We start from the raw sequence: 23,333 nt of genomic DNA, 5'->3' as shown, positions 1-23,333 counted from the left end.
CCCCACCACATCTCTGCATGCTCCCACAAGCAGCACTTTACCCTGCCATCCCTCCCCCTCTCCAACCCAACCTCCTTATTATCCCCAGCCTCTCCATTACCCCCACCACTCAGATTGCTTCTACCATCACATGCAGTTGCTTACAGTCTGGCCTCAGTGGCTAGAGACAGTGATCTTGTGTGTGTGTGTGTGTGTGTGTGTGTGTGTGTGTGTGTGTGTGTGTGTGTGTACTTTTGAAGGAGGTCTTTCAGCTGAAAGCTCGTATGTTTGACTGTCTTTTTTGATGTGCCTGTCTGCAACTCAATGTCTCCTCTATATGATGAGTAGCGATCTATGCTTTTCATAATACTGTCATTAATTCCATTCTGGATTTTCAGTATTATATCTAATTATTTTTGTACAGCTGAGATGGTTGCAGTTTGAAGAGAATAATATGAACAATAGTATGTTTTCTTTAAATAACACCTTATATGATTATGCAAATTTTGTAAAGTAAAGTTGTCCTCAATCTCAAGTTTGGTTTCAACACTACATGGTCCTGTTGCAGGTGGTGAGCTATTGCCTTCCTCCAACCTCTGAACTAACTTATCCTGCAAATAATAGGGGTACCTACAATTTAATATGAAATCTAAACCATGGTGCAGCTTGGAACTTTTTGTACTAACGAATCATTGCCATTGAAGTTTATGAAAATAATTTGCTTTATGTATGATATTCATAACAACATTTGCACAGGAATGAGGGGTGGAGAAAAAAAATTGTTTAATTTTCTCCCAGAATATATGCCAGGAAAAACTGAAGAATCACAATTTGTTTCTTATAAAAGAATTTCCTTAAGAGAATTAGTCTAGATATTATGTGTGTAGTTGTTGTAATTAAGCCTAACTTTCCTACTGCCTTTTGAGAAATAATTAGACTTTTATATTATAGAATTTTGGGCAATACATTGTCACTGGTTTGTTTCAGGGCAACTATTTTTATGTTGGGACAGACAATAATAATGTTCAGGCATATACCTTCCCAGATGCGAACAGAGACCAGATTGTTACAAGATTTTCTGCTCCTGTGACCCATGTTGCTGTTAGTGAAAATGGGAAGAAAGTCTTTTCTGGGTCATTGTAAGTAATTCGACTTGTGTAAGACATTTTGTTTTGTCAGAAACATATGACAGCACCTGACAAATTGTATTTTGTAGTGACACGGAGATACACATCACAGATTTGGACACGTCTCAGTCACAGGTATTGAGTGGGCACACTGCACCTGTTCTCTCTGTTGCAGTCGACCCTACCGAAAAATATTTGGTAAGTTTCTTGAACTTCTATGATTAGATTAGATGTACTTTTCATTCCAATTGATCCATAGTGAGGGGGTCCTCTGGGAAGCACCTTCTCCATATTCCAATAAAACCTGCCACCAAATATTAAATGTTCAGTGCAGTTAGGTGCATATGATAATTTTATGGCTGTTGTAGCCATGCACCACCAAATAAAAAAATAAATTAAAAAACATTTTACAGCACTTATTATAAATAATCACATTAGTGCACAGACAGTACAGAAGTCAGATTTTACTCAATATTAGCATGTGATATTATTAACAACATACATGGACCTTGCCGTTGGTGGCGAGGCTTGCGTGCCTCAGCGATACAGATGGCTGTACCGTATGTGCAACCACAACGGAGGGGTATCTGTTGAGAGGCCAGACAAACATGTGGTTCCTGAAGAGGGGCAGCAGCCTTTTCAGTAGTCGAAGGGGCAACAGTCTGGCCTTGCAACATTAACCAAAATGGCCTTGCAGTACTGGTACTGCGAATGGCTGAAAGCAAGGGAAAACTACGGCCGTAATTTTTCCCGAGGGCATGCAGCTTTACTGTATGGATAAATGATGATGGTGTCCTCTTGGGTAAAATATTCCGGAGGTAAAATAGTCCCCCATTCGGATCTCCGGGCGGGGACTACTCAAGAGGACATCGTTATCAGGAAAAAGAAAACTGGCGTTCTACGGATCGGAGTGTGGAACGTCAGATCTCTTAACCGGGCAGGTAGATTAGAAAATTTAAAAAGGAAAATGGATAGGTTAAAGTTAGATATAGTGGGAATTAGTGAAGTTCGGTGGCAGGAGGAACAAGACTTTTGGTCAGGTGAATACAGGGTTATAAACACAAAATCAAATAGGGGTAATGCAGGAGTAGGATTAATAATGAATAAAAAAATAGGTTTGCGGGTTAGCTATTACAAACAGCATAGTGAACGCATTATTGTGGCCAAGATAGACACGAAGCCCACGCCTACTACAGTAGTACAAGTTTATATGCCAACTAGCTCTGCAGATGATGAAGAAATTGAAGTAATGTATGATGAGAAAAAATAAATTATTCAGGTAGTGAAGGGAGACGAAAATCTTAATAGTCATGGGTGACTAGAATTCAAGAGTAGGAAAAGGGAGAGAAGGAAACATAGTAGGTGAATATGTATTGGGGCTAAGAAATGAAAGAGGAAGTCGCCTGGTAGAGTTTTGCACAGAGCATAACTTAATCATAGCTAACACTTGTTTCAAGAATCATGAAAGAAGGTTGTATACATGGAAGAATCCTGGAGATACTAGAAGGTATCAGATAGATTATATAATGGTAAGGCAGAGATTTAGGAACCAGGTTTTAAATTGTAAGACATTTCCAGGGGCAGATGTGGATTCTGACCACAATCTATTGGTTATGAACTGTAGATTAAAACTGAAGAAACTGCAAAAAGGTGGGAATTTAAAGAGATGGGACCTGGATAAACTGAAAGAACCAGAGGTTGTACAGAGTTTCAGGGAGAGCATAAGGGAATAATTGACAGGAATGAGGGAAAGAAGTACAGTAGAAGAAGAATGGGTAGCTTTGAGAGATGAAGTAGTGAAGGCAGCAGAGGATCAAGTAGGTAAAAAGACGAGGGCTAGTAGAACTCCTTGGGTAACAGAAGAAATATTGAATTTCATTGATGAAAGGAGAAAATATAAAAATGCAGTAAATGAAGCAGGCAAAAAGGAATACAAACGTCTCAAAAATGAGATCGACAGGAAGTGCAAAATGGCTAAGCAGGGATGGCTAAAGGACAAGTGTAAGGATGTAGAGGCTTATCTCACTAGGGGTAAGATAGATACTGCCTACAGGAAAATTAAAGAGACCTTTGGAGAAAAGAGAACCACTTGTATGAATATCAAGAGCTCAGATGGCAACCCAGTTCTAAGCAAAGAAGGGAAAGCAGAAAGGTGGAAGGAGTATATAGAGGATCTATACAAGGGCGATGTACTTGAGGACAATATTATGGAAATGGAAGAGGATGTAGATGAAGGTGAAATGGGAGATACAATACGGCGTGAAGAGTTTGACAGAGCACTGAAAGACCTGAGTTGAAACAAGGCCCCTGGAGTAGAAAACTACTGACGGCCTTGGGAGAGCCAGTCCTGACAAAACTCTACCATCTGGTGAGCAAGATGTATGAGACAGGCGAAATACCCTCAGACTTCAAGAAGAATATAATAATTTCAATCCCAAAGAAAGCAGGTGTTGACAGGTGTGGAAAATTACCGAACTATCAGTTTAATAAGCCACAGCTGCAAAATACTAATGCGAATTCTTTACTGGCGAATGGAAAAACTGGTGGAAGCCGACCTTGTGGAAGATCAGTTTGGATTCCGTAGAAATGTTGGAACACGTGAGGCAATACTGACCTTACGACTTATCTTAGAAGAAAGATTAAGGAAAGGCAAACCTACGTTTCTAGCATTTGTAGACTTAGAGAAAGCTTTTGACAATGTTGACTGGAATACTCTCTTTCAAATTCTAAAGGTGGCAGGGGTAAAATACAGGGAGCGAAAGGCTGTTTACAATTTGTACAGAAACCAGATGGCAGTTATAAGAGTGGAAGGACGTGAAAGGGAAGCAGTGGTTGGGAAGGGAGTGAGACAGGGTTGTAGCCTCTCCCCAGTGTTGTTCAATCTATATATTGAGCAAGCACTAAAGGAAACAAAAGAAAAATTTGGTGTAGGTATTAAAACCCATGGAGAAGAAATAAGAACTTTGGGGTTTGCCGATGACATTGTAATTCTGTCAGAGACAGCAAAGGACTTGGAAGAGCAGTTGAACGGAATGGACAGTGTCTTGAAAGGAGGATATAAGATGAACATCAACAAAAGCAAAACAAGGATAATGGAATGTGGTCGAATTAAGTCGGGTGATGCTGAGGGAATTAGATTAGGAAATGTGACACTTAAAGTAGTAAAGGAGTTTTGCTATTTGGGGAGCAAAATAACTGATGATGGTCGAAGTAGAGAAGATATAAAATGTAGACTGGCAATGGCAAGGAAAGCGTTTCTGAAGAAGAGAAATTTGTTAACATCAAGTATAGATTTAAGTGTCAGGAAGTCATTTCTGAAAGTATTTGTATGGAGTGTAGCCATGTATGGAAGTGAAACATGGACGATAAATAGCTTAGACAAGAAGAGAATAGAAGCTTTCGAAATGTGGTGCTACAGAAGAATGCTGAAGATTAGTTGGGTAGATCACATTGTTGTGACAGTGCCACGACATTTAACAGTGCCGCCACGACAGTACACGCAAACGGCGATAGAGGCGCTCCGCAACTCGCCTGAGCGCGGGAGTGCCACCTAGCTATGAACGGCGCCGGCCGCATGTCACGGCACGGCAGTCAAGTGAGAGATACTGAGTTGTTATCATGTAGCCAGCTATTGTTTCTAAGTAGGTGATTAAAGGTTATAACACTTTTTGGCGACAAGGATGGGATATTTTCACTGCATTATGGATTTGTGTGTTCGTGACGGGGCAGACATGGAACAGCTTATGCAAGCGCTCATTGAACAACAAACACAGCTGACGGCTGCTATTCAGGCGCTGTCGACGTCACTTACTCATCGTCTGTCTTCCTCTTCTCCGCCTCCATTCCCTCCTTACGACGAGGCCGCTGAAGACTGGGAGGATTATGAGAAGCGTTTGCAGCAACACCTCTTGGCTTTCGGCGTTGTCGATGGTCCTATGTGTAAGTCGTTATTTCTATCTTGGATTTCCCCACGGATCTATCAGCTGCTATCTCAGTTAGCCCCTCTGCGGGAACCTGCCTCTCTGTCCTTCCAAGAAATGTGTGACTTCTTGTCAAACTATTACCGAAAAAACACCCACGTCGTTGCCTCCCGTGTGGCGTTCTACCGGTGTCATAAACAGCCCCATCAATCTTACTGGACTTGGGCGGCGGAACTACACGGTCTGAGTAGGAAATGTCAGTTTGTCACGGACACTTATCATGAGTCTTATGCTGATTCAGTGGTTAGAGATGCTATTCTACGGCTTGCTCCTGATAAAGAAGTTCGGCAACGTGCCCTACAACTGCCAAACCCGTCATTGTCGGAAGTTCTAAGCATCGCTCAATCCTTTGAAGTGTCTCACGCTGCTGGCGCGCAAATAGACGTGTGGTGTGATGTAGGCGCTGTACAGTCAACTTTCGACAATTTGCCTGTTTCACAGGAGAACGAAGATGTGGTGGCGGTTCACTCGCGTAAACAACGTCGCGTTGGGCCGTAACTCTCACAACGAAAACAGCAACCACAGAAGCAGGTTTGTTCCGCACTTCCTTCTTGTCCACATTGTTTCGTACAGCATGACAGGGCCGCGTGTCCAAAGCGTTGGGCCACATGTAATTCATGTAGGAATAAAGACCACATTGCTTCTGTGTGTCAGTCCCCTAAAGTTCCTGTCGACGAGGACGAGGCATCAGACGTGGATGTTAACTGTGTGCTTTCTCAAACAAATAAGTTGTTTGTTACTGTTTGTGTTCTGGATAAAGACATTCGCATGCAAGTGGACACTGGCTCTGCAGTAACTCTCATTAATTCTCGCACGTATTTGGAGTTGGGCTCCCCTCCCTTGTCCCCAGTTACGCGAAATCTGAGAACTTATAATAAACAGAAAATTCCTATCATTGGCCAGTTTGATGCTTCCACTGCCTACAAGTCTGTTGTTAGGCCCTCACGTTTTATGTGGTGGGTCATGCAGGCACTGATAACCTGTTCGGTTATGATGCTTTCCAGTTGTTCGGGTTCTCCATTGATGATGATGTGCACCTCATATCTGAGGATATTCTGTATCAACAGCTGGATGGATTGTGTTCTGAATTTTCGTCCGTGTTCTCTGCTGGTCTGGGTCGTGCCAAGGATTTTGAAGCCCACATTACTCTTAAACCTACAGCTCACCCTAAGTTTTTCCGGGCACGCCCTATTCCAGTGGCGTTGCGTGCACCTGTCAAGGCTGAGATAGACAGGTTAACAGCTTCAGGGATTCTCCTTCCTGTTACCTCCAGCAAATGGGCATCGCCAATCGTGGTGGTTTCTAAACCAAACGGGAGTCTGCAATTGTGTGGTGATTTTAAAGCCACCGTCAAAGCTCAGAGCCTCATTGACACTTATCCTCTTCCCCGTCCTGAGGAGTTATTTACCAAGCTCGCTGGGGGCCAGTTCTTTTCCAAACTTGACTTATCGGAGGCGTACCATCAGTTGCCGTTGGATGCTTCTTCCAAGGATTTTCTCGTCATCAACACTCCTTGTGGGTTGTATCAGTACCAGCGGTTACCATTTGGTGTCACTAGCGTGCTGGCCATTTTTCAGCGGTTTTTGGAACAGCTCATGGCTTCCATTCCCGGCTGCATAAACTATCTGGATGACATTGTTGTCACGGGGGCTTCCACTGAGGAGCACCTTCGCAATTTGCGTTCATTGTTTCGGGTTTTGCATTCGGCTGGGTTGAAGTGCAATCTGGACAAGTCACAGTTCTTCCAACCCTCCATTGTGTATCTTGGTTTCCACTTGTCCCGTGAGGGTATACGTCCTCTACGTCAGCACGTTGTGGCCATTAACGCTCTACCCTGGCCGTCTATGGTCAAAGAAATTCAGGCGTTTCTAGGCAAGATTGCTTATTATCACAAATTCATTCCATCCGCGGCAGCGGTAGTTCATCCTCTGCATCAGCTGTTACGCAAAAATGTCCCTTTCTGTTGGTCTGACGAGTGTGAGCAGGCTTTTGTCCGCCTGAAGACTCATTTGCAGTCGGCACCTTGTCTTGCCACATTCCGTCCGGGTCAGCACTTGGTTTTGGCGACTGACGCGTCACAGTATGGCCTAGGGGCTGTTCTCGCCCATCGGTATGAGGGTGGGTCAGAACGACCCATCGCCTATGCTTCCAAGACCCTCAACGATGCGCAACAGCATTGCTCTCAAATCGAAAAGGAGGCGCTCGCTATCATTTATGCTCTAAAAAAGTTCAGCATTTTTTTGTATGGTTCTAAGTTTCACCTCATCACCGACCACAAGCCGCTGGTCTCTCTGTTCAGCCCATCGGCGTCGCTTCCGGATAAGGCAGCTCACCGCCTGCAACGTTGGGCCTTATACTTGTCTCGTTTTCACTATGAGATTCACTATCGCCCCACGGCCCAGCACGCCAACACTGACGCATTGTCGTGATTGCCGATGGGCCCCAACCCGGTTTTCGATCATGATGAACTACTCTGTTTCCACATTGATGAGGAGGAACGTCGTGCGGTCGAGGGTTTTCCACTTACAGGTTCGCAGGTTGCGTCGGCTACTGCACGGGACTCGGTCCTGCGTCAGGTGATTGGTTTTGTTCAACGGGGTTGGTGGGACAGGACCAAGGGCCGGGCATCGGATCCCCTTCGCAACTACCATGCCTTGCGCCTTCGTCTGTCTGTTCATGATGATGTTGTTCTTCTGGCCACGGATGGCGCATCTCCACAGGTCGTGGTGCCAGCCTCTCTTCGCAAAGATGTTCTCAAACTGTTGCATGAAGGCCATTGGGGGATTTCTCGGACTAAATCCCTGGCCCGCAGGCACGTTTATTGGCTCGGTATTGATTCGGACATCGTCCACATGGTTGCTGCGTGTGGTCAGTGTGCTCAACAACTGGCTGCACCTCGTACAATGCTCTCTCCGTGGCGTGATCCGGCGCAGCCATGTGAACGGGTGCACGCTAACTTTGCCGGACCCTTCCTCGGTACTTATTGGCTACTGTTGATTGACGCCTTCTTGAAGTTTCTGTTTGTTGTTCGATGTCCGTCGCCCACCACTGCGGCGATGATGCTGGCTTTGTCCAAAATCTTTGCGCTAGAAGGTCTTCCATCCACGATCGTCACGGACAATGGCCCTCAGTTCTCTTCGCAGGCCTTCCGTGATTTTTGTACTGGACAAGGGATCCATCATGTTACAGCACCGCTCTTCCATCCGCAATCGAATGGGGAGGTCGAGCGCCTTGTCCGCACTTTCAAAAGCCAGATGAAAAAAATTCCTTAGTGATTTTTCCACAGATGACGCTCAGCTGCAATTTCTGAGTTCTTATCGCTTCACGCCTCTGGGTGATCGCAGCCCTGCTGAACTCTTGCATGGCTGCCAACCGCGCACTCTACTGCACCTGCTTCACCCTGTCAGGCCTTGTGCTGTGTCCCCTAGTGCGGGAAAATACTCGGTGGGCGCCGACGTGTGGGCACGAGGGTATGGATCTCGCCCTAAATGGATTCCAGGGGTGGTCAAGGCTCTTCGCGGCCGCCGGCTTTGTGAAATACGTACGGACGACGGCATGGTTGTTCGCCATTACGACCAGATGCGCCCACGAGTGGTGGCCACACCGATGCCACCATCCCTTCCTTCGCCTCCACCAGCCCAAAAAACCAGTCCTGTCGCTGCTGCCGATCTACCGTACGTGTTGATGCAGCCGCTTCCGAGTACGCCGGAACCGGCCCCAGTCGCGACGCCGCCTTCTCCGGGACCCATCTTGCTGGAGCACACCCCCAGGTCCATGACACCTATGGATGCTGCTCCGGAGTTTTCACCCATCATCTCATCCAGGAGGCACGTTCCACGCATGGGCTTCCGTCCTGGACATTTTCGACCATACTCTCGTGTCTCTCCGCGGGATCTTCTCGGGACCTCACAAGAGACCATGGATGTCTCCGCAATGTCCATGTCTCCAAGGAATTGGGTGTTTTTTTTTTTTTTTTTTTTTTTTTTCCAAGGGGGAAAAGTGTTGTGACAGTGCCGCGACATTTAACAGTGCCGCCACGACAGTACGCGCAAACGGCGATAGAGGCGCTCCGCAACACGGCTGAGCGCGGGAGCGCCACCTAGCTACGAACGGCGCCGGCCGCATGTCACGGCACGGCAGTCGAATGAGAGATACTGAGTTGTTATCATGTAACCAGCTATTGTTTCTAAGTAGGTGTGTTTGAATATCCACGCAATTATTGGTGATTAAAGGTTATAGCACACATAACTAATGATGAAGTATTGAATAGAATTGGGGAGCAATTGTGGCGCAACTTGACAAAAAGAAGGGACCGGTTAGTAGGACGTGTTCTGAGGCATCAAGGGATCACAAATTTAGCATTGGAGGGCAGCATGGAGGGTAAAAATCGTAGAGGAAGACCAAGAGATGAATACACTAAGCAGATTCAGAAGGATGTGGGTTGCAGTAAGTACTGGGAAATGAAGAAGCTTGCACAGGATAGGGTAGCATGGAGAGCTGCATCAAACCAGTCTCAGGACTGAAGACCACAACAACTTTTAATGACTATTGGCATGTTATTGAAAATGTGTATTGCTGAATAGTGGACTCCTATCTGAACCAAAGGAAGTGACTTTAAATTGCTGTGAAAGTTATTCTTATTTCTAATATTGATTCCATGAACTGAAGTATTGGTTTGAAAAAAAAAATTAATTAATTAAATATTTTAATGATAAATTTCATTAAGAAATAAATATATTGGGAAACAGTAGCTAGTATCCACAGTTCCATAAATAGCCCTCTGCTGGACATTCTTGAGTTCACCTCACAAATAATTCGTATTGCACATTTTGGGGCTCAGAAAACTTCAGCTTGGCTTGATGTGTTACCCCAGAAAATGATCCCGTATGACATTACGGAATGAAAGTAAGCATAGTACATTAGCTTTCTTATTTTTATATCACATATGTAAGTCCGCTGCTCGTGGTCTCGCGGTAGCGTTCTCACTTCCCGAGCACGGGGTCCCGGGTTCGATTCCCGGGGGGGTCAGGGATTTTTCCTGCCTCGAGATGACTGGGTGTTGTTGTGTCGTCTTCATCATCGTCATTCATCCCCGTCACGGTCGGAGGAAGGCAATGGCAAACCACCTCCACTAGGACCTTGCCTAGTACGGCGGTGCGGGTCTCCTGCATCGTTCCCCTACGCTCCGTCACGGAGTATGGGACTTCATCATCATCATCATGTCTGATAACATTCAAAATCAAATAGAGATTTGTTTAGGTGCTTCAGAAATTCTGTAGTATGGTACTGTCAGTTAAATTTATTATCAAGCTGTAATCCCAAGAATTTAACATTGTCAACTTCTTCTATCTGTTTGCCATATACTAGCAGGAAACCTTTTACAAATTGTGAACTGCATGTATGGTAATCACACAAATGTAGTGCACACTTTTTTTTTACCATACGAAGCACTCAAAATTGGTGTGCGCGTAAGATTTGATGGCGCATTAGATTTGTGTATGAACTTGACTCATTCACCTGTATTTCTTATCCTATGTCAGGGGCGGGCAAACGTTGCACGCGGCTCATGAGCGCACAGTGCTGCACGTGTGCTGCTCGCGTGCAATCTTCGACTGGGGCAGTGACGACAGCCGGCAGGTTGCGGCAGTGTAGTACCAGGCTAAGCTGCGGACGTTGATGCGTAGCGATCACTACATAGTCAACGTTGTGTTTCAAGAACCGGAAAATGCAGAGTGAAACAAGGAAACGGAGAAGTGGAGATTTGCTATCTTTTAAAAATTAATGGGAGAATCATTTTTTCTTTGTGCAAAAACGTGAAAATTCAAAATGTTTAATATGTGGCAGTATTCTTACTGGTCAGTGGAAGTTTAGTATTGAAGGCCATTATAACAAATTTCACAAGGACGAGTACAATTTATTGTCGGATTCTGAGCGGATTGGGAAATTGACTGAGCTTAAGAAGAGCGATCTGACGATACTAGATGAATCTGTCGTAGTTGCTGTGGTCACTAGAGATCTGCGACTTCCTTCGTCATGTCTCTCATGTAACTGATTTAACATTTTATGGAGCACCGTTTTCAATTTTTCAGGACGACAACAATAATAGCCCAGCGGTACGAGCTTAATATAGCGAGAGCTGGAAAACCATTTGCTGAATTAGTAAGTGTCGGTTAAGAGCAAATATCAGTGATGAAAATTTAAGTAACTGCTTGCGTTTGTCTGTATGTAGAAATTTTGTTCCACTCCACCTGTGATAATTAAGCAAAACGTATCGTAGGTAATAGGTACTCTTTCAAACCACAATATCTTTCAAGCACTACTACTACTAATCTTATTCCTACATTCAATAAAGCAAGCTAGGAAACAAAACGCATTGCAGAGGTAGGAGCGGACAGAAGGTATGGTGGGGAGGGGAGATAAGCGGGTGACCAGCTTGCCCCTATGTGCACGCAGAACACCTATTAACTGCACGCGTGCAAGTGCACCGCACACATGCGGGATTCCTGCCCGCCCCTGTCCTATGTGATCTGAAGTAGCAAAACATTTATTAAACTCTAGCAAGAAAACATAGATACAATATCTGGTATAGAGTTAAAAGAGCTGGTATATATTTCCAGTTCTGAGTTCTGTTCGCAGGCATCATAACAAAGTCCATTACTGCCACAAGAGGAAATTCCCTTTTGTCGTGGGTTCAAATAGAACGTGTTTTTTTTTTATTTTTTTATTTTTTTTTATTTTATTTATTTATTTTTTTTTTTTTTTTTCAATTTAGGTACTGTCCTGTATATTACAATGCACTGTTTTACTTCTCAACCTCGTTTCATTATTGTTGGCCTACTACAGTACTTCACATTGTGTTTGCATGAGGTAGTCACAAAATGGAAGGCAAACAGAGAAGAATGTCACATGAAGCTGCTTTCAAGCATAAAGTAATTCTAAAGTAATTCTTTATGCTGAAAAATATAGTAACAGAAGGGCAGGAAGAGAGTTCAATGTAGCTGAGAGTATTGTTAGCATATGGAAGAAACAGAAATTGGGATTATTTGCAACTACCACTATAGAAAGGAATTTACTGGACCTCGCAAAAGAAGACATCCTGACGTTGAAGTAAATGTTTTGGAATTCGTCTGAGTAAGGAGGAAGAATGGCCAACCTGTGACCAGTGACACCATAATAAAAAAAAAATAAAAAAAAAAAAAAAAAAAAAAAGCAAAAGAGATTTCTGCAGCTCTTAATATAACGAAGCAAGAGTTTAAGGCTAGCCGAGGATGGGTTGATCGCTTTATGAAATGAGTGGGATTATCTCTGTGACATCGTACAACAATATGCCAAAAGCTTCCACAGGATTATGAAAAGAAACTTCAAGAATTTCAGTGGACCGAGTAGGCAATGCTGATGAGACTCTAGTTTGGTTTGATATATCACGTAATTACTCGATTGACAAGAAGGGTACAAAAGAAGCTACCATCAAAACATCTGGGTGTGAAAAACAGCACTTAACAGTAATGTTGGCAGTCACAGCACACAGGAACAAACTTCCCCCTTTTTTAATTTACAAGTGAGGAGGAAAACCATTCCCTGATGATGTCATTGTTTGGAATCAAGAGAAGGGATGTATGACTGAAACTTTGATGCTTGAGTGGCTCCGAAACATGTCAGAACTCAGTCCTGGTGGGCTTTCCAAGCAACCATCAATGATTTGTCTTGATGCGTTTTGTGATCACCTCACTGATGTCATCAAAAAGAAGATCCACAACCTACCCAATGACCTTGTTATCGTTCGTGGAGGAATGACTTCTGCATTACAACCCCTGGACGTTAGTATAAGTAAACCTGTCAAAGGTTACGTTCAGGAACAGTACAAAAAAATGGTCTTGCAAATCAAATCGTGAACTGACTCTGGTAGGAAAAATTAAACGTACTGCACCCTATATTATTGTGCACTGGGTTTCGGCTGCCTGGACATGCATCGAAGCACCAATGATCATAAAATCATTCAAGAAATGCTGTATTTCAAATACTCTGGACGACAGGGAAGATGATATGCTCTGGAATGACACAGAGGATGGTTGGGAAGGAGGAAATGAGTCTATTTCTGATGTAGACTCTTCGAAGAATTCCAGTAATGATGACATTAGTGCATAATTGTGAGTAATGCCTGTAGTTCACAGTATGTTTCTTTTGTATGCCATGTAGGTAATCAAGTTAAGCGTTCTTTTCTAATAATGAACATTTCACTTATTACCATAATGAGTAACTTAAAAATAAATTATTGTTATTTTTAAAGTTCATGTATGCATTGACTATTGTTTGAAATAAAATTAGCATTGTAAAATAAATTTCAACAATACAAAAATACCATACTGGAGATGTCAGATTTTTTTTTTTTTTAATTAATATAATTTTTAAAATTGGGGTGCGCTTTACGTTCAATGGCACATTAGATTTGTGTAAATATGGTAGTAAGTTTTTCAAGGTTTAGTGACAGATGTCTATGAAATTTTCATTATCCAACCTTTCTAAGGCTATATTTGATTGACTATTTATAGCAATGTTTGAATTATGTGCAAACAAAACAAACTTGGCATCTGGTGATGTTACTGATGAAAGGTCATTGCTATACACGGGAAAAAGTAAGGGCCCTAAGATAGAACCTTGGGGGACACCTTATGTTACTGGTTCCTAGTTGGATGATGCCTGATAGCTTAAGGGGATACGGAATCACCTATCCCCGCAATGTTAATATATGCCTACTATAGGGAACATTTTCTCACAAACTACTGGAGACAGAGAGGTAAAAATTTTACTGTATGTGCATTCATATGTTACAACAATACTGAAACAACAGTTTATTGTCAAAGTATTTTCTTACAGAGATATTGTACATTTATTTTTAAGTAAATTTTTTCCATCGCTTTTTACTAGACTATCACCCCTAAGTCTTTTGTAAATCAAGTAATTAAAAAATTGTTGTTTCAGTATGTAATAGGGACCTATGTCACTACGTCATAAAAATTTCAGACTTCTAGGTTGACCAGTACCTGAGATAATGTTCCTAGATGAAGTAAAAAGTAAACTTACGGGAAACGGAGAAAGAAGATTAAAACATTCCTGATCCGTAGCTAATACCCCCTTCACAGTCTTCATAATCATCTTCAAGTCTTCTTTTGGCACCCCTCTGCACCTGTCTTGCTTTTTTCACTAATGTCTTGATTATATTATCAGCATGCCTTAGTCTGTGCTGATCTAAAAAGAACATAGCACGTACCGTACGGGAACCAACACACATACCCAACTTTTGAAGGACCTGGCATTTAGTTATATTTCCAAGATTGAAGGTTGCCACAGCATCATACACACCAAAATGTAGTGTATTAATTCCGACAAACACTGTTTTTGGGAGACGATGCCATATCACACTATTCAAGCACTCGTTGGGGTTCTGCGTTTTTCCGTGAAGACATTTCATCAGAAGACTTCTGTCAGCCAGATCTCTGAAAATGGGCTTTATTTCTGCCATGATGGCTGATGGTAGACTGTGGTGGTGAATGTATTTCTCTCCTGTTGTTAGTCCCCTATTGTATTTACACCAGCTGTTTTCACCTTTGGGGCACAAACCATGTTGTGGATGCTCATCCGTGGATGCGGTGTGGAAATATAAAGCCCATATAGCTCTCCTCATTTCTTCAAGATTGCCTGTATTTTGCCTGATTGCAAGGCCATAGCAGTTCTGAATGTGGTCTATTATGGAATCAGTCAATCTTCCTCTGCCATCCAAGGTTTTCCCATCATCTAGTTTTTTCCCTTTCATAACTGATTTTAACCTTCTCAGCCTGGCACCCATTCTCTTCTGCACATGTCCTATACATTCAAGTTTGCTTATATTTACACTGTTCCCATATGGTTTGCTTTCCAAAACTTCTTTGAATGCTTTAGAGTCACCATCTCCCAGATATTTGACATAGCGAACATTATACCACTGTGAAGAGCGATGAAAAATTTTCTTCACCCCAGCAACCTCCATGCCACCACTACTACCATAATAATTAGCAATACAGTCATCACTGTGTTCATTTTTCAGCCTGCCTGTGCACCTACAGTATTTAGACATTATTGCAACATCAATAACCTTGCCAGTATCAACACTAGTTGCTGTTACAACACCATTGTTGGAGGTGTGGCCCCTTTTCTGCCACGTGCCATCAAACGCCACTGTGAGGTCACGACTGCCGTCATTTTCTTCCACTGCTTCTTCCACAGCAACCTGCATTGACTTCTGTGCTACATCTTCAACTGCAGATCCTAGTACATAATTGTAAGCTTCAAACTTTGAAGGTGCACTTGGAAGATTTAGAACACCACATAGCATATCACCAGCTGCTTTGCCCTTACCAATTGCTCGCAATCCATAAACTAACCTAATATTTACACTATAAAGTTCAGTTTTCTTGTATCCATTATTTACAGTTACTGAAACCGAACTTGGAAACTTACAGCTGTATTTACAAACACTGCATATTAAATTAAACTGGGCAGCCAGGCTAACATGGGATTCTACTTTCAGAGAAACGTTTCCATGACATTTTTTGCAGCACAAACTGTTTTCAAGAGCTTCACACAATATATTCGTATCAATGAGTTCAAAAACTTCATTCCCTCTATCAAGTAAATTATATTTCTCTTCCAAATCTCTTAGTTTTTTATGAGAAGCACTGTTTTCATTTGGTGTAAGTTCGTTCGGCAAATCAGTAATAAGTGGATTCACATTTTCCAACAGTGATGATGATGAACTGCTTTGCTTTGCTAATGAATCATTATTTCTTTTCTTTTGCCAGTTCACACGCTTTTTAAATACTTTTGCTTTAGCTCTAGGCATTTTCACTGCGAAAAATGAAGCACTAAATACGAAATAACTCAACAACAACTACTTTCTTATATCACACTGTTTACAAAACAGTCCCGCCACAAAGTCAAAGAGTAACTTGAGGAAACCAGAGAGAAACATTTTCGGGCAACTAGTGTATAAATAGTCGCTGGAAACCGGGATATTTGAATTCATGTCACTTTAAAGGTACTGCCAAAAAGTTCATGGTCAGCCACGAGAGACGTGTATAACTAAAGCGCAATACCCGATCTCACAAATATATAAAAATAAAATAGTTATAATTGTAGTAGAGCTATGTATGATATGTCATTTTAAAGAGGAAACATGGCAGAATATAATACGCCAATAAAAAAAAATTCGATTTTTTAACCCAAAATCCGATTCCGTATCCCCTTAAACATGTGTCCTTATTGACACCTTTTGTTTTCTGTCAGAGTTATAGGGTTTGAACCTTTTTTCAGCATTTCCTGTTTCGCCGTATTATTCTGATTTACTTAAAAGTATTTTGTGATTTGTACAGTCAACTGCCTTTGACAGATCACAAGTCAGCACTGTTGATCCTGCCCATCCCCAAGCAAACGACAGGCATTAAACTAAGGACCTATTCAAAAATGTATCACTGTGTACCCTTCACATAAATGAACCATTATTAAAAATGTGACATGAGACTGACTTTGGCTCTCCTGTACTAACACACAGTGCATGTAACTGGGGTAACATAACTTGTCCACTTGTAGAGTTGATAGTAAATGAATAGAAACACAAAGAAAATGCACAAGAAAGTAAGTTAGCAGAACAATAACTACAATAATTTTGTCCTATTTACAATAAGGGTACATGTTGTAGAGTACTGTAGCACTTTTAAATGATATGTAGCATTTGTTCCTTCTCTTCATTGGAACACATAGTGAGTACACACAAACCTTCAACTGAAGACATTTAACAGAATGACTGGTGTGCATTTCCCTTGCATTTCCATTTGTTTACTATCAACTCCAGCATGTGGATAAGTTATGTTACCATTGGTATCCTCTCTGTATGATGGCACAGGAGAGTGTCAGTTTTGTGTCACATTTTTAATAAAGCCATGTTCATGTGAACAGTTCTTGAAGAGAGGAAGTGGATTAAAAAATAAAAAATAGTGTCATATTTTAAAAAAGACATACTTCTGTTGTTTATTTCATAATAAAAAAAGTTACAAAAAAGACAATCATGCTATTTGGTGTCCCCCATGGTAGCTAAGCAACAATTTCTTAATACATGTTTTATTTTGATTCTGGACGAAAGGTTATTTCGGTTGGTCAAGATATATGGAACTTATTGTAGATTATTGACGCATGCTATTAAAGTCCTTGAATCATATAGTGTGTGTGTGTATAGATTTTCTGTTGCGGTTTCTGTGAACATATTTACTAGAAAACTGTTTTAGACATTCTTGGTGTATTTAGATCATAAAATACTATAAAAGTTCCTACATCCTTCACATAATTTAGTCAAATTGATGGTAAATAGTGTGTGAGTTTGTGTATAAGCAACTAATTTGATACAATTGACCAATTAAGTTTGGCAGGAAAATAAACATTAGGCCTTGCTGCAGGTCAATCTGTTAGCACAACTTTCTCTCACATTCACATTGACATTCATTGGCACTGGCAACTCAGCCTCTCTCACATTCACATTCATTGGCAATGGCAACTTTCAATCAGTTTATCACCCTTCAACCTAATCTAGATTTCAGGCTACGCTACAGATCGGTTTGTCACCACAAATTTTACGATTTCATACGAATGTCTGTTGTACTGTATTCACTTTAGTGACTCGTGTGTGTAACTTTGGCACAAGTATTTGCTTTTTAGATGCGCGATACATTGTCTGTAATCACCAAGCAGTGTCATGAGAACATACTTTTAAAAGATATTACAGTTTACAAGTTTTTGGAGCAAGTGGCTTCTTATTCTGGCAGATTGGCTGAAGGGGAAGGAAGAGTGGTGAAGGAAAAAGGACTGGAGAGGTTTAGGAAAAGGAATAGAGTTTGAAAAAGTCACCCAGATCCCCAGGTTAGGGGAGATTTACCAGGCAGGATGAAAAAGAAAATGATATGGACTACATTTTCTTAAACAGTAAATAAATTGTACAGGATTTGATATACCAGAACCACTTTCGAATTGCAAGTGTTCATAGATTTCAAAGACAAAGAGTAAAAATACATAAAAAGAAAGCTAGATTGAAAGGAACAGATCTGCTACCAGGCAGCAAATCCAAAATGTAATTTATGAGAATTTATTAACAAGATGGTCTATCAGATTAAGTTAAGCAATGATTACCTCATCTTAGAAGATGAATATTATATAGATATAAATAATAGAGGCAGTTATGTAACAAAGGTACTTCAGAAAACAACAAAAAGTATTGGAGATATTCTAAGAGGACAAAGAGAAAGAAGATATCGCATAGAATGAAGCAGGTATTAAAGAGAAAGTTAAACAAAAATATCAAAATAATAGAGTATGAAAAAGACAAGACAGTAGACACAAAGCACCATCACTTCATCAGTGCCAATAGCAGATGACACAATAACAACGGAGAGAAAATTGTACAAACACTCGGAGACTTCTACAAATGTTTGTGTAGACAAAAGAGCCGAATCAGAAATGCAGATACTGTGTGATGAAAATAATGACTTTCTAGAATTAATGTTGCTGAAGTTAAGCAGTTCAACATAAAGAAATGAAAGGCCCTTGGAGATGGAGATGTTGATGTGCCAATGACTAAAGCTGAAGGCAAAGTGATGCAAAAGGGAAGTAATAATATTGACTACAGACTGCTTTTGGATTTTTTTCTGCAAAATGTCTTTGGCATAAAACAGTTCTCCAGAAGTGGAAAAATGCTAAAAGTATTCAACTTCACAAGAAAAGGGTTGAGGAAAAAAATATTACGGACCGATCGCCAACTGCATAGAAAAAACACATTTTAATCAAAGAAACAGACCGGTTAGAAGTGGATACAGCCCTAAGGAGCATTTGCAAGCCCTGGACAAAATTAGTGAATGCAGCAACTGGTAAGAATTACGAAAGTGTTTGTGATTCATAGATTTTAAGAATGTTTTTGATTCTTTAGCCATAGTGCTGATTACAGATGCATCTGACCAGTTAGCCTGCTTAGTTTACGATAACACATAAACAGTATCTCCTTTGCTGTGATGACAAGGACTTCATTTTTTCATAGGTCAAGTAATACAGAAATCTTTTAGATGCAGTACACACCAAGACATGACTTATGAGAAAACAAATAAGACTTGTTGACTGGTAACTAGGAGCTACACATAATGATGGTCATGACAGAACTCAACGTAGGGTAAACATGAACACATAAGTTGCTATAACCCAAGAGTAAACGGCATGGAGTTAATGGGCAGAACACAGCACCCCTGGTGGCAAGCATGGAACTAATTTGACAGAGCAAAATTGCATACTCACAGCACAATACAAGCATGATACATTCATGCAGTACACTGTACAGAGCTACTGGCTCATTTGCTACAACAACCTCCTCGTCAGAAACGGAGTGCTTTCCAGGAAGTGTGCTGGGGAGTGGACGCATTGACCAGATCACATAGTGCGCTGGTCCCCTGGAGCTGCTATAATGGCCGCTAAAAAGGTGCCGGAGTTGCAGTGGCTAGACCAAGCGCTGGACAAGGCTGTTTCTGTGGAGTCTTTGGGGGGTAGCTCATTGAAGATGTATGCTGGCTTGACCCTGTCGATTTTAACAGTTGCAGGTTTTTCACTGACCAGAATTTCCAGGATGCAGTCTCCCTTCTGATGACACAATGTGACCCAGTGTATAGTGTGTGGAGGGCCGGTTTGAAGCCATCAGTATGTAACGTGACTTGTGTGCACATACTGAGGTCTTTGTGGACGAATGTGGAAACAGTTCCGTTGGTTGGTTGATTTGGGGGAGGCAACCAAAAAGTGAGATCATCGGTCCTTTTGAATTGCCTAGATGGTTGCAGAGCTCGGGATTTTCTTGACATGATCTCTGAGATATCTGACAGAGGTACACCGGTCTGTATCGGGCTGTGGAGCTAAACTACAAATTCACCAGGCAATCTGAACGACTCTCTATACACTAGTTCCGTGGAGGAACTGTCCAGGTCGGGCTTGTACACATTTTTCAATCCTGGCTGAATCATCAGGAGAACTTCTGTCCACCCAACATCGTTACACATCAGAGCTGCATTTAGAGTTCGGTGCCAATTCTCTGTCATTCCCTTACTGGCCATGTGGCAGTGGGTCATTTTGTGATGGCTCATTCTACAGAACTCCGTTAGCTTGGTGAACAAATCCGATAAGATCTGTTTCCTATGGTCCGTAGTAATGTGCAGTGAACAGCCGAATCATAACACCCAGTTTAACACGAAAATATACATCAAGGTTTCTGCTGGGATGTTGTCCACAGGTACAGCTTCTGTCCAACAGGTAAATCCATTGATCACCATCAGTAGATATTGACCATTCAAAGGTGGTAATTGTCCCACAGTGTCGATGTGTACATGCATGAAACACTTGGCAGTGTCAGGGGAGTTTCCAATTGGCGCATGCACATGCCGGCTGACCTAGCTACAATGGCAATATTTCGTCCACTCATGGCAGTCTTTCTTCTTCCCTAGCCACATGAAGTAGTCGAACATTAGGCTTATCATATATTGCACATGTGAGGGGCACAGGTTGTGCAAAGATTCAAATGCATTTTTCCTGAATCTTGCTGGTAAACATGTTTGTGATTTTGCTGTGGATGTGTCGCAGTACAGCTTGATGCCAGTGCCAGTGGTGTTCTTCTGGCGAGGCTGAGAATCCCAGTATATCGTCAAGGTAAGCAAAACAGGATGGCGGGCCTTGTGACATGGAATCTGTAACACTCTGCCATGTTTGTGCAGCATTCCTGAGGTCACATGTCATGACCTTGCTTTCAAACAGGCCAAACTGTGTAAATGTGGGCAGCGTCGGAATGTCTTCCTTGGTAACAGGTATCTGCATGTGTACCTTGGCACAGTTCAACACACTGTACAGACGGGCATCACTCAATATGTAGTTGTAATCATCGTTACACGATAATGATCTGGCACTGTACAGCCATTGAGTCTCCGCATGGACGCTACACATCACGCTTCTTTGGCACGAGACACAACGGGGAAGACCAGGGGCTACTGGATGGTCGCATGGTACCCTCACTAATCATGCTGCCAAACTTGGCTTTGGCAGCTGTTAACGAATCTGGGCCTAACCTTCACAGCCGACAGGATGATGGCAGTCTCTCAATGGTCTTTATATAGTGACGGTGTTGTGCTTCACTTCCGTAGACATACCTGGAGATTTTGTCAGTGCCAGAAAATCTCAAAGTAGGGTGGCATACTCGCTCTCTGTGGCTCCAGTCAGCTTGGTGTATAGGATGGTTGTGTGGCGTCGGGATTCTGCAGCCATCAGGCTGGTGGTTTGGTTGACCAGGCCTGTGTCGGCGATGTCAGGCAGAAGATTGTAGTATGCCAGGAAGTCTGCTCGTATTATTAGCTCTGCAGCATCTGTGCAAATGCCTGGCTTAGGTCTAGGTCCAGTGCAAGTTGGCATGTGCTGTATGTCACAGAAGAATTGTTTCCTGCAGCTAAGCAATATGATGTGTGGTCTATACCAGTGTAGTATTGTTCATGGGAAGATCCAGAGATCAGAGCCAATGCAACCAGATATTTCTTACATGTACACTGGTCACCCACAAACAGACTTTGTGACGCAACCAGCAATCGGACAAAGTGTCTACATCTGATTGCTGTTGGCATTTGGGTACGCGCGTGGTTTGGTACGACAATGTGTTTGATCACAAAATCTTCTGAGGTGCCGATCCCTGCTGTATTTCAGTCACAATCGCAGACGAGACATTCAATGATCAGCTGTGTGGGTGCTTCCAGAATCTTAATTAGCCATGGTCAGCACTGACATTATGATGAGACATTAATTGGTTGATCTGCTGTGTCAACAAATCTACCTTTGCCATCAGAGCATTGTAGTTGGCATGTGATACTGTGGTAGATGTGCTCGCCCACTGTGCAGTTGCTACGCTGATAGGTGCAGATGAGATAGTGTCGTGCACTTTGTCTGCCAGCTCTACCACTGCGTTTAAAGACATTTCAGACTGCAACTCTATTATTGCTTTGATGGGAGGTGGCAGTCGACTACTTCATATGGTTCTCAGCAGCCTGTCTGGTACTAGCATCAAATTTGCTTCGCAAGTGCTGCAAGTACTGAGACGGTTTATAGTTCCTGATGTTCTCCTGCATCAGAACTTGGCGGAGGCGTTTCTCTTGTGAAGCTGATACTTGGTGGATAAGCTCTGCCTTCAGCTGGTCTTAGGGATTACTCTCTGATGGTGCAGTATTCCCATCTTGCACCTTGGCTGTTTACCTATGGTTGAGTTGGTTCATGACCAGTGCAAACTTGGTAGCATCAGTGGCCATTCCTGAATATAATAAACTGGCTTGAACTTGAGCACTGGTTTCTGAGTCCAGAAAGGTGGTAATTGTACAAGTCTGGACACAGCAGAGTTGGTCGTTGTCAGATATTCCGTCATCCTGCGATAGTACTTCCTCTAATTTGTGCATCAGGCAAGCGTATGTTACGTCGTTGTTAGATATTCTGTCATCCTGCAATAGTACTTCCTCTAATTTGTGCATCAGGCAAGCGTATGTTACATTTGGGTCACCAGTTTGGCCTTAGGGCTGAGTACTGGCTTGTCTAACCAGTAAGCCTGCTTAATTTATGATAAATAATGTACAAACGGTATCTCCTTTGCTAGGATGACAAAGACTTTATTTGGTCATAGGTAAAGTAATGCAGAACATCTTTTGAATCACTTTTCATCAAAATGAAGTGAGATGTGGAGTTTATGAAGGTTGCAGAGCATGGATAATATTGTGTTCTCTAAGAGTTAATGAACTTGACCATGTGTTCCGTAATTGATGTGTCGCCCACTAGTTGCATCATACCTCCTCCTCCTTTTTTTTTTACACACACACACACACACACACACACACACACACACACACACACACACACACCATAAGGTAGAAACCTGTTGCACTTTTATCTTCATGCAAGAAACAATACTGCAGACTTTTTTGATTGCTTTTGTACTTCGTGCTGATTGCTGAGGGCATGGTGCTCAGTCTGGAGAACTTTCTGCTTAGTCTGACTTCAGGCGAGGAAATGTGCAAGTGGTGCTGGCTAGACAAATCGAGTTCAGAAACTTTTGCTGCCTGTTAGCTTTGCCTTTCTATAGTCCACACTTGTCAACCACTCACATGATTTGGAGTATTTC

General features: G+C 42.2%; 1 protein-coding gene across 2 annotated transcripts in view; it reads left to right on the top strand.

Annotated features, from left to right (window-relative positions):
• The window catches only part of LOC124777295 (WD repeat and HMG-box DNA-binding protein 1), a 209,301-nt gene that overhangs the window by 23,094 nt on the left and 162,874 nt on the right, over positions 1-23,333 (top strand). For both annotated transcript variants that reach the window (XM_047252646.1, XM_047252645.1), the window contains exons 3-4: positions 967-1,118; positions 1,196-1,304. In XM_047252646.1, coding sequence (XP_047108602.1) covers positions 967-1,118; positions 1,196-1,304 — 261 coding nt within the window. The remainder of the gene's footprint in view (positions 1-966; positions 1,119-1,195; positions 1,305-23,333) is intronic.

Source organism: Schistocerca piceifrons, chromosome 2, assembly GCF_021461385.2.
Source record: "Schistocerca piceifrons isolate TAMUIC-IGC-003096 chromosome 2, iqSchPice1.1, whole genome shotgun sequence".
Lineage (NCBI taxonomy): Eukaryota > Metazoa > Arthropoda > Insecta > Orthoptera > Acrididae > Schistocerca > Schistocerca piceifrons.
This window is presented reverse-complemented; position numbering and strand designations above follow the sequence as displayed.